A 12,784-nucleotide genomic window follows, 5' to 3' on the forward strand; every position below is an offset into this window, starting at 1 on the left:
TTGGTTTTCTTTATCATTGTTCCTTCTGATGTGATTTTAGAGCTTTATTTGGGTGGAAGTTAGGGGAAATTTGGGGTCATTTAAGTGCTAATATACTGTCCTCTTCTCTCTGCTTGTCACCTTCCCCTTTCCACATACAAACCAAAGTAGTTGTGGTGGCTCAGGGACTAAAAGCTAATCTAGGCTTAATAATGGATCACAAGAGTCCAATTCTGACATCACCAGCCACTCACTATCTTACCTGGTTCCTTACCCATGAAAACAAATAATCAAGGCTACAAGCCTTCTTCTTCTTATCCACTCCCATCAAAGCATCAAATTAATCAGAGCCACTCTGGTAGAGCTGTGATCAACAGTGAAAAAATAAACTCCCAAACTGTGATGTTTCCTTTTGGATGCAAATCAATGATCAGTATTTGAGAATCAAAATAATAAAAAATAAGAGGGAAATTTCCAGTTTATTATAAAACCAAAATAAGCTACAGAATTGCTCTTAAATTCACTTTTAAAGATGAAGTGGCATCAAACCACCAACACTAACCCAGACTCTTGTGATTTAGCTTATTTTAAAATAACAGAATTTTAAGAGTTTGATAGGATCCTATAGATCATCTACTCCAATACCCTGATCATATTTAGCTCTACCATGTAAGAATGAAATGTTATCAGCACTATTTTTAATTCAGCAATTTTTAATCTTTTAAATAATATATCTGATTATTTTACCTCATGATTTCATAAAACACACAGCCAGCACTCCACATATCCATCTTGTAGGTATAATATCCATCTGTAAGGAGACATTCAGGGGCCCGGTACCAACGAGTAGAGATATATTCTGTATATGGCTGCTTAGAATAAACACTTCTACATGACCCAAAGTCTCCTAATTTCAGAAGATCCTGCTGCAAGAAAAAAACAAAATTTTAAGGCCCAAATAAAATGTATCTTACTCTGTAGCTTCTTTAAGGAAAATAGGTTCAAACCTGCATTGATAAGAAAGTTACTGAGATGTAAACTTATTCTGCCAAACAACAAATCACTGACCTATTTTGGCACTTGTAATTACCCTCTAATTGATGAAATGGGGTTTATATTTGTTGGAACTATAAACAGATATTTATAATTGCCCTGGATTTGACATCTGTTTCCAAATGACTACAAGCTTTAAAATATGTAAAGTCACCCTATAGAATGCTAACAGTGAAATATACAAAATAACAACAGATTTCCTCATAGCTAGAACAAGGTATCAGTACACCCTAGGCAAGGTTTGAAAATTGTACCCCCTGACCAATGGTCAACAACCACATCACTTCCCTCAAAACTTGTTATTGCCAACTGAAAGCTTTTAGCCTTCATTGTAATGCATACAACTTGACTAAAAAATAAATCCTTAATGTATCCTGAACAGCAGGATTTTTCTGGCATTCAAAATAGAGACACTGACTAAAGCAAAGACTTAAGCCCAGGTCTTTCTGGTTCTGAGGCCAGTACATCAACTATACCACAGAGCCTCTCATTAAAAAATACTTGCAGTGATACAAAGTAACATTAAAAAATTTTAGTCGGTTGCTGTACCTAAGGCAAATGCCTATGTTTTCTAACCCCAGTAAAGACTCTACCACTCCAAGAGGACTAGTTCTCTTAGATATGACAAAATGTTACCTACATCTCCTCTAATACCTAGCAGCTTTTTTTTGTTATTGTTGTTCTATTCCTTTATGCTGCAACATCATTAAAAAGTTCTTCAGCATTCTCCATGGGTAGTCAGAAGTGTCTGTTTTCCGTGCTTCTTGAAAGCTGGTGAGAAATTTCAGTGATCACTCCTGTATTTCTGAAGAACTTCATTCATTCATAGTAATGTTTCTTGTAAATCGATGACAGCAGTGTCAGATATAAATGCACATGGTAATAACTCAGGTGTATAGCACTTTATACTTAAAAAGTGTTTTCCATAATTTCTTCTTTGATCCTCAAAACAATTACTATGAGGTCAGTACTGCAATGAATACCATTTTGTTGATAAGAAAATTGGCTTTCAGAGAGATTAAGTGATATAACCAAGCTTACTAAGGCTAACACTTTCTCAGTGCAGATTTCTGATCCTTTCCCATCAATCAGTCAGTCAATAAACATTTACTACTATCTGTCAGGCACTGTGGTAAGCGCTGGAGATAAAAATAGAGGCAAAAGACAATTCCTGCCCTCAAGGAGCTCATAATTTAATAGGGAAGAAAAGTCAACAAATATGTACCAACTATATAGCAGGAAAATAGGAAATAATTAAAAGAGAGAAGACATTAGAATTAAGAGGGTTGGGAAAGTCTTCCTGTAGAAGATGAGAAATCACCTTTTCCTCTAAGGTAATATAGCACCTTGTTTTGTCCTCTTTCATAATGTTTCCTATGTCAAAGTCCAGGGTTCATGAATGCTACAGTAGCATAGTATAATAGCCTATCTGCTGCCAAAGGGCTAGTCTAGCTAAAAACTGCATGGCATGTCAACAAAATTTTTTGACCAGAGTGACCTATGAAATTGCAGAGTGAGAAGATATGGAGGGAATAATACTCCCAATGAAATCATAAATCCATCTAAGTATATAATTTTGTGTCCAAACACCCTGTTAGACTGTCAAGCTATATGAGATAAAGGACTATATCTAAATTTTTATATTATTCCAATGCTTAGCATGCTGCCTGGCACACATAATAGGTCCTTAGGAAACGTATGCTGAACTGAACTGGATCAAAAAAAGCTGGATTCTCTGAAATTCAAAATCTACTGAAAATATGGTACACCAACTCTAGCTCTGGGAGATAAGATAGAGAATTATGAATTCCATGTCAAGCCCAATATCATTTTTTATGTAAAACATCTTACCTTTATTAATATATTTTCTGGTTTTATATCTCTGTGAAATAGTCCATTTCTATACCAACACAAAAGAAAAAATAGAATCAATTCAAGTAACTTAAAATAATATTTTAATAAGTCTAAATTTTCTTGTGAATTTATGTTCATAAACAGAGTCACTTACCTATGCATGTGATCAAGAGACTTACACAGCTGGTACATATAGTTCATTATTTTCTTTTCTGAGAGTGGGCGCCTTCTCCCTATGAAGAAGACACATAACAGTGACATAACTACATCTTTACTGAATTCAAAATGAGAGCCTACAAATTGAAGGGACACTAAATAAAAATTCATCTTCCCTCCTCCTTACAAAATAACAAGGAGGATAATTTTTGTCCGTTTATATGAAGTACGTAGGCTACGTAAATTTTATAATTAAAATACAGATAAAATGGCAGCTATTTAAAAGGCAAATGTATTTATCTCAATATTTCAATTATGGTTTCTAAGTCATAATGATACTTATGAAACTAACAATTTTGTTTGTCTTGAATCTATGAATCTCTGGTCTTCCATTTTTTTAACCCCCAAAATCATGGGAAATTTTAGGTGGTTATTTGGGGTTTTTTAAATGTATTTTCACTTGGGCTTGATATCTATTATAGGTTTTTAAGTTTTATATAAAAACAGCTGTAATGGACAATCCTGAAGTAGTTGGTTTTTTATGGGTTGGGGTTTTTTTTTTTTTTTGGCCTTTTGGAGGGCAGTTGGAGTTAAGTAACTTGCCCAAGGTTACATGGGTGGTTTTTTGGTTTTTTATGTTTTTTAATCATCACAGGACAAGGGTACCTTAGAACTGCAATGCCCTAAGTATCTTGTCCAGAAGTTGAAACAAGAGCTATTTTCGCATAAAGTTCTTGGGAGCATGGTTTATTAAAATATTAACTTTTTAGTGGGGTGGCTAGATGGTGTAGTGAGTAGAGCACTGGCCCCAGAGTCGGGAGGACCTGGGATCAGTTCCAGCCTCAGACACTTAATATCCACATACACACACACAAAAAAAAAACTGACCGTGTAACCTTGGGCAAGTTACTTAACCCCAATTGCTTTAAAAATAATAATAAAATATTAACTTTTTTAAATGTTGTATTATACATATCATTAATGTACCATGTCTATAAATTTTTTAACCTGAGAATTCTAAATGTTATATTCTTTCTTTCTAGGTAAAAATTTGTTCCCATTTAATCTTTATGGTTATTTTCTTAGTTAACTGTCTACATATTTTCCCCCTTTAAGTAATAAACTCCTTCAAAGTGGGGTCTGTTTTATATTCATTTTTAAAATTTTCAGCACGAAGGTCTTACACAAATAAATGTTTGTTGATCTGAATTTTTGGTTTGTACTTTATTTTGGCACTAAGTAATGATTCTATTTTTTCTATATAATTAAACTGTAGTAATGATAATGTAAAAAAACCTACTAATAACTGATTTAATTATTTTAGTGTCAGTAATTAATGTAATAATATAATGACTATTTCATATTACTAGTAATATGTTTCCAGAATTTCTATACAAAGTTAAGAATTAAACCACATACTTCTTCATTTTTGTGTGGTATACTGAAATTTCATTAAGAAGTATCTATAAAAATGTAAAAAAGACAGCACTTTTTATTTTGGCAAAGTCAAAGGCTGCAGAGAATACCAGCTCTCCTATTTTTTACTCCCTTGATTATCTAAAACAAAAACCAGATTGAATATTGTCCAAAAAATCCAGAGAAACATCAGTAGGTCCTCTATCTATCCCAGGATGGCATAAAAATACACAAAAGCTACAGAACCTAGAAGAAGGGTCCTGTATAAAAGTTAACATGAGTGCAGGTAAGTAAGCTAGAAGGCCAAGATAGCACCCCAAATGGAGAGAAGCACAGTAGAAATAAAATCCCAGAGAAAATGAAAGACCATGGCAGTGTCCACTGAGTCAACTATAGAATCCTAATCAGGGACAGTAGGGGCACTGGAAACTAAGAGCAAGTAGCTATGAAAAATAAGTCAGAACAAAAGGTCAAGGACCCAGTAAAAAGAGGTCAGGCCAAAAAGGACCTGACTACAACATTCAAGAGTTAAGGATGGTGGAACCTGGTCATGACATAAAGTCCAAGATCATGAACTGAGCCTGGCAGAACTAGTGAAGAAAAGACACCTAAATAAAGAACTGTTATAAATTTACAGCTGCCCAATAGACAAAAGGGCAACCCCATAATACCTATAAACAGAGCTTCAGAGAAAAAAGAAAAAAAACCTTGGTTATAAATTCTGAAAGAGAAACTGGAAAAAATTAAGAGATTAAAAATGGAATTATAAAAAGTTCTAGAAGAAAGAACTGGAAAAAGAATAAACAATTTAGAAAAGAAGTTAGAAAACCTTAGCCAAATAGCAGGCTCCTTGAAAATGAATGGAGCAAACATGAGACAAGAAATATCAGAAAAAAATTAAACAATTGAAAATGTGTCTGGTACATAATAAAAGTAAATAGGTCAGGGAGAGACCATTTAAGAATCCTTGGATTCTGTGAAAATCCTAACAAAAAAGTAAAAAAAAAAAAAAAAGGCTAGATACCATATTTCAAGAAATCGTAAAATAAAATTTCCTGGCTTTGGAAAGAATTTACCCAACATTCACCCCAAATCAAAAACTACCAGAAATTTCCTAGCTTAAAGCCAGAAATTCTAGGTCAAATCAAAAGTACAGCAAACATCTAGAGAAAAAGAGATCCAGTACCAAGGAAACAGGATTACACGAAACTATGTTACAACTATAAAAGAAAGAAAATCTTAAAATACAATATTTTCACGTGACAAAAGATAAAGACTTAGAACCTAGAAAGACTTTACCTGTAAGATTAAGAATAATCCTATGGTGGGGGGGAAGGAAGCGGGGGTAGGGAAGGAAAGAAAGTGGGAGGAAGGGAATGATCCTTTGCTGGAATAGAAGACTTCCAAGCATTCCTGATGAAATTTTAGAGTAGAAACTTTGAAATATAAACATAGTAGTCAAAAGAAATGTATAAAGGCAAAAAATATAAAAACAAATAGAAGGGACAAAATGATGATGAAAGGTTTTCAAGTTCTAAAAGGGAGAGAAGAGGCAAGCACTCCTTTAGAATCTGAATAAGAGAGAATTAAATAAGATGAGGGTTGAGGGGTGTAATGTTAATGGGAATTTGAAGATGTTCCCTGCCCCTTAATAAGCCTAAATTAAATTTGAGGACTTCCTAATTTGAAAATGTACTCTGCCCCCTAATAGGATGCATGTGCTCATCTGGAGCCTGTGGAAGAAGGCTTGTTCTTCAGGAAGGCACAACTTTTGACACTTTGTAGTCAAGTGGGTCAGGAGGGTTGTGAATTCTCTGACCCTGGAGAAGGCTATATATACCTTTAAGGCAAGGTTTTGCTTTGGGACTCACTTTCGGAAGAGTTTTGTGATTTGGCCAGATGAGACTCTGGGTAGCCATGAGCCCTCCAGCTTTGAAAACCCAGATGTTGGTGCTTCTCTCTCTCTCTGGGGACTAACTAGGTTTGGATGTAATGGTCAGACAGCCCATTCTGTTGAATTGTGTTTTCTCTTTCTGTATTTTTGTCGGCTTATAACTTCTGTTTGCATTCTCTGAAGTTCAGTGTGCTGACTTTTTGCCCTGAACTAGGTAAATGATATATGTCTGATTGATTAAAGTAAGATTAACCCTTTTTGAACTGCTTTCCTTTAGAAAAGCAGATCAAAGAACCTGTGTTAGCAGCCATCCTAGGTATGCTAGGGTGCTTGCTGCTACAAGGGGTGGGGACAGGGATAGGTTTATACTTTTGATGCACAATGACTGAGGTAAAGCTGCTATAGCTATTGTGATAGCAAGGAAAATCTGACCACAGCCTTCTTTCTGAGTCAGAAGAGAAAAATCTTAGGATTCAAAATATAATGAGTACTTGTGGAGCCTCCAAAGTTGCAGCATGCCCACCTCCTGGTAAGGAAAGCTGGAGGGGAGAAGGGGAAAGGGAGGGTAAAGAAGCATCTCAGATACAATGAATGGAATTACAAATGGAGAATACTACAGAATTATAATCCATCAGATAGTTATACAGCTATTTCACAAAAATTATAGATTGCAGTCAGAAACTGAGGGCATCTGTAAGTAAAGTGAAATACAAATGTAACACTTGATACTTGATGCTAATTCTCAGAAACAGAAAGCAGAAGAGAAAGAAAAAGTAATAAAAGGGTTGGAGGAATGAGAAGCAGGGCAAGATGAATAGCTACAAAATAAAAAAGGAAATAATAAGGCAACTGAGTGTAATGCTAATGGGAATTCGAAGATCATTCCTGCCCCTTAATAAACATAGGTGAAGGGGTGGAGCCAAGATGGCAGAATAAAAGAAGGAAATTGTCTGAACTCCCACTCCAACCACCTCTAATACCTTTAAATATGACTCTAAACAAATTTTAGAGCTACAAAACCCACAAAGTGACAGAGAGAAATAAATCTGCTGAAGGCAGTCTGGCAGACCGACAGGAAGGGTCCATCGCAGCAGGCTAGGAGCCAAGCAGAGTCCCCCATGAGCCCCAGAACCGGGGTGGTCCCAACCAGTGGCAAAGACTGCCCAGAGCAGACTTCAGTAGAGTGAATCACCAGCATCTGTGGTAGTTTCCAGACTTCTCAACCCATAAACGCCAAAGAGAAAGTAAAAGGTCAGTGGGGAACTCTGTTAGACCTGACTGACAGAAAAGTACGGTCTAGCCTCTGCCCTCGGGCAGAGAAGGGGCAGAGGCACACCTTCCCAGGTCAAGGAGAGTAGGCTACAGCTGCTGCCACATGATCACCTCAGGAGCAACCATTCAGAGAGTAATTGCTCTTGCTTTGACCAGGATCGCAGGCTTGGGTGGTGGTCCTGAGAAAAGCCAGAATGCCAGAGCTTGTGGTGGCTGTAGAGAAAGCACATTCCTTAGACCTCTGACAACATATGCAAAAACCCCAGCAATTTGGGACACAGCTATCTCCACTCTGGAAGCAGAGTTCCACCATGAAAAAGAGCTCAAAAGTCAAGTAATTGGCTGGCAAGATGAGCAAGCAGAGGAAGTACAATCAGGCCATAAAATCCTTTTCTCGGGACAAAAAGGACCAAAACATGGAACCAGAAGTCAATGAAGTCAAAACTCCGGAATCAAAAGCTTCCAAGAAAAATGTGAACTGTTACAAGCCATAGAGGAGCTCAAGAAGGATTTTGAAAATGAGGCGAAGAATGCCTTAAAAAGCCTAATTGCCCAGATAGAAAAGGAATTTCAAAAACTCACTGAAGAGAATAATTCCTTCAAAATTAAACTGGAGCAAATGGAAGCTAATGACTTTATGAGAAATCAAGATACTATAAAACAGATCCAAACAAATGAAAAAATTGAAGGCAATGTGAAATATTTCATTGGAAAAACCACTGACCTGGAAAATAGATCCAGGAGAGAGAATTTTAAAATTATTGGACTACCTGAAAGCCATGATCAAAAAAAGAACCCAGAAATCATCCTTCAAGAAATTCTCAAAGAAAATTTCCCTGATATTCTAGAACCAGAGAGCAAAATAGAAATTTAAAGAATTCACCAAACACCTCTTGAAAAAGATCCCAAAAAGAAAACGCCTAGGAATATCATAGCAAAATTCCAGAGTTCCCAGGTCAAGGAGAAAATACTACAAGCTGTCAGGAAGAAAGAATTTGAGTACTGTGGAAACACAATCAGGATAACACAAGATCTAGCAGCTTCTACATTAAGGGATCAGAGGACTTGGAATGTGATATTCTGGAGGTCAAAGGAGCTAGGGTTAAAACCAAGAATCACCTACCCAGCAAAACTGAGTATCATGTTTCAGGGGAAAATATGGTCATTGAGTGGAATAGAGGACTTTCAAGCATTCTTGATGAAAAAACCAGAGTTGAATAGAAAATCTGACATTCAGATACAAGAAGCAAGAGAAGCATGAGAAGGTTAACAGGGAAAAGAAATCATAAGGAACTTATCAAAGTTGAACTATTTAAATTGTTAAATAGAAAAAAGATAATTGTAACTTATGAAATTTTTCTCAGTATGAGGAGAGTTGAGGGGAATATAAATGTATATATGTATATATAGATATATGTATATAGGAGGGTATATGTGCATATGAATACATATGTGAGTGTGTGTATATGTGTAGGAGGGAATGATATTTAAAGAGGTGAAATTGAGAGGTGAGAGAGGAATATAATGAGAGGAGATGGGGAGAGACAGAATGGGGTAAATTATCTCATATAGAAGAGGCAAGGGATAACTGTTATAATGGAGGGGAAGAACAGGAAGGCAAAAGGGAATGGATCAACCTTACCCTCATTGAATTTGGCTTAGGGAGGGAATGACATACACCCTAAATTGGGTATCTTGCCCTACAGGAGAGTAGGAGGGAAGAGGATGAGAGGGGGGATGATGGAGGGGAGGGAAGGTTGGGGGGAAGGGTAGTTAGAAGCACACACTTTTGAAAAGGGACAGGGTCAAAGCAGAGAATAGAACAAGTTGGGGGCAGGATAAGATGGAGGGAAATACAGTCAGTCTTTCACAATATATCCACTATGGAAATGTTTTGCATAACTACACATGCACAACCTACATTTAATTGCTTATCTTCCCAGTAAGGATGGGTGATGAGGGAAGAAGGGAAAGAATCTGGAATTCAAAGTTTTAAAATCAAATGTTTAAAAAAATTCATTATCATTATTATTTTTTACATGCAACTGGGAAATAAGATATATAGGCACTGGGGTATGGAGATCCATCTTGCCCTACTAGAAAGTTGGAGGAGGGATGGGGTAGGATATTGGAGAGAGCAGATTGGGGGAGGGGGGTATACAGTGGGATCGCTGTTTTGGGGTGGTGGGTAGGAAGATGGGGAGAAAATTCTTAACAAAATCTTGTGGAAATGAATGATGTAAACTAAAAATAAACAAATAATTTAATTTTTTAAAAGGGGTGGACTAGAAGCAGATCACTTCACGTGTAGATCCCTAGTGCTGATCACACCTTCCTTCCCTTTCACCACCTTCTTCTTCTCTATAACAAGAGAAGGGAGTCAGAGAAGAAAAAATATAAAAAGATACAATGGAGGAGCAGCTAAGTGACACAGTGAGTAGAGCACCAGCCCTGGAGTCAGGAGGACCTGAGTTCAAATCTGGCCTCAGACACTTAACATTTACTAGCTGTGTGACCTTGGGCAAGTCACTTAACCCCAACTGCCCTGCCTTCCCCCCTCCAAAAAAAAGAGACAAGAAGATATGATTGAGGGAAATATCAATTAGCCATTATAACCATGAATGTGAATGGGATGAACTCACCCAAAAAGGATAGCAGAAGGAATTAAAACACAAAATCTAAGAATATGTTATTTTAAAAAAAAAACATACATGAAACAGATTCACATAGAGTCAAAATTAGAGGCTGGTGCAGAATTTATTATGCATCAGATAAATTCAAAAAAGCAGCAGTAGCAATCATAATCTCAAACAAGGCAATAATAAAAACAGAGTGGAAAGAGATAAATAAAAAATGCTCAAAGGTAACAAAGGCAATGAAATAGTATCAATACTTTTCATATATATGCATATGTATATATATATATGTATTCACTGAATGGCACAGTAACTAAATATTTAAAAGAAAAAGTTAATTAAATTATAAAGGAAAATAGCCAACAAAACTATAAATAGCCACCTCAGTGTGCCTCTTTCAGGCCTAGACAAATCTAAGAAAGAAAAATAATAAAGAAGATAAGGACCTGAATAGAAGGTTAGAAAACCTGGATATGATACTCATATTTCTTATCTTTCCAGGCATGAAACTTTTTCTTTTGGGGGCTTTTTTTTTTGGAGGGCAACTGGGGTTAAGTGACTTGCCCAAAGTCACACGGCTAGTAAGTGTGTCAAGTGCCTGAGGCCACATTTGAACTCAGGTCCTCCTGACTCCAGGGCCAGTGCTCTATACTCTGAGCCACCTAGCTGCCCCAAGCCATGAAACTTTTACAGAAATTAACCACATGCTAGGATATAAAAACCTAGAAAAATGCAGCAAAAGCACAAATATTAAACATATCTTTACTGCCAATAACAATAATAAAAACCATGATTATCAAAAGATCTTAGAAGTGAAAATTTGAGAAAATTAATTTATTCTATTCTATAATTGATTCATTTTATATCACTAGCAAGCAACATTTTGTATAACTATCTAAATGATGTATAATTTCTCTCTAAATTAAATTTGGAAATTCAGCTTTGCTGTAAATCACTCACTGTGTCTGAGTTAAGTCTAGAAGTTCAGTTTTCCTGCTTATTACTGTTCTATTCTTGTGTTCAAGAAATCTGTTATTCTTGAAGGATGTAGGTAGATGCCAAGGAGTCTGGTCTGTTATCTCTGCAACACTGAGTCTGGTCTGCTATCACTGTGACACTAACTAGCCCGGCAGATAGACACCACCAATCAGCTTTTCATAGTGAAGAAGTTGAAAGGAGGGGATGTTGCCAGTCCTGCATTCCCAATTACCAGCCAATTACACTGTCCCCCATATCTACATTGCTTCTGACTTTGTAATCAATCATATTGTTTTTCTCATTTATGATACTGCCTTCTAGTTTGTGGATGCTCTTCCTTTTGTCCGTAAAAATAAGCTGTCAGCCCTCATTCAATGTCTCTGGCTTGCTGAGGACCTAAAGATTCCATCTGTTGGTATCTGCTAGCTTTACCAATGAACTGAACATGCTTGGAATTTTGTTGCCTTAGTTTACCTTAATTTCAGTCATGACAGAAGAAAGGATTTACATTTTAATGGAGATTAAATAACATAATCAAAAGAACTGCTGAGCCAAAAACCAAATCATGTTAACAACAGCTAATTCCATCAACAATGAGACAATATACTAAAATCATACTAACAACAGGTTTCTCATCTTCTTCGTTAATTATCTTTCTATTAGATTTGTCTAGTCCTGAAAGAGGTACACTGAAGTGGCTACTATATTTTTGCTGGCTATTTTTCATTATAATTTGATTAACTTTCCTTTTAAGTATTTAGATGCTATGCCATTCAATGAATATATATACAAAAGTATTGATATTTCATTGCTTTTTGATGTCGTCAAATAAACTGGCCATACAACTAAAATAAAAAACTAGAAGAGTAACAAGTTTTAAAATAACAACTACAACAATAAGAAATCACCAAAATAGAAATTCTGAAAATAAAAAAAGATTAACAAAATTAAAAGCAAAAAAGAAAAAAGAATTGGTAAGTGAAAAGTGGAAGCTGTTTTAAAAAACTAATAAAATAGATAGTAAAATAAATCACAATAAGTAAATCTGAAAAAATCAAATTACCAATATAAAAAATGAATAATGAGAATTCAACAAATGAAGAGGAAATGAAGGGGAATGTTAGAAGCTCTTTTGCCCAACTGTATGCCAACAAAACTGATTAACATAAAATAAATGTATATATACAAAAATACAGAATGCCTAAATTAGTACAAAAAGATCATTTCTATAACCCAATCTCATAAACAGAAAGTAAAGGAACCATAAAGGAATACCCACCAGGGGAGAAAAAACCTCACAGAACAAGATGGATTTATTCTATCTTCTACTGAATTCTATCAAACATTCAAATAATAATTGATTTCCAATATTACATAAATTATTTACAAAAATAAAAAGGTATCCTATCAAATTTCTTCTGTGATATATATACAGTCTTGTTACGTATACCAGGAAGAGGCAATATAGAGGAGAGAAAAAAAAAAGACCAAAACCACTAAAGAATATCAACACACACACACACACACACACACAACAAAACAAAAA

At 35.7% G+C, this 12,784-nt stretch overlaps 1 protein-coding gene across 8 annotated transcripts in view; it reads right to left on the bottom strand.

Moving 5' to 3' along the window:
• MOK (MOK protein kinase) overlaps positions 1 to 12,784 on the bottom strand; it is a 91,374-nt gene that overhangs the window by 24,899 nt on the left and 53,691 nt on the right. For 6 of the 8 annotated variants that reach the window (XM_069103735.1, XM_069103734.1, XM_069103733.1 and 3 more), the window contains 3 exons: positions 3,041 to 3,119; positions 2,884 to 2,932; positions 727 to 905 (listed from right to left, as the gene is read on the bottom strand). In XM_069103735.1, coding sequence (XP_068959836.1) covers positions 727 to 905; positions 2,884 to 2,932; positions 3,041 to 3,119 — 307 coding nt within the window. The remainder of the gene's footprint in view (positions 1 to 726; positions 906 to 2,883; positions 2,933 to 3,040; positions 3,120 to 12,784) is intronic. The other 2 variants (XM_069103732.1, XM_069103737.1) reach the window with 1 other exon arrangement.

Source organism: Petaurus breviceps, unplaced genomic scaffold, assembly GCF_028583685.1.
Source record: "Petaurus breviceps papuanus isolate PSGF00001 unplaced genomic scaffold, PetGlider_PUasm1.0 64, whole genome shotgun sequence".
NCBI lineage: Eukaryota > Metazoa > Chordata > Mammalia > Diprotodontia > Petauridae > Petaurus > Petaurus breviceps.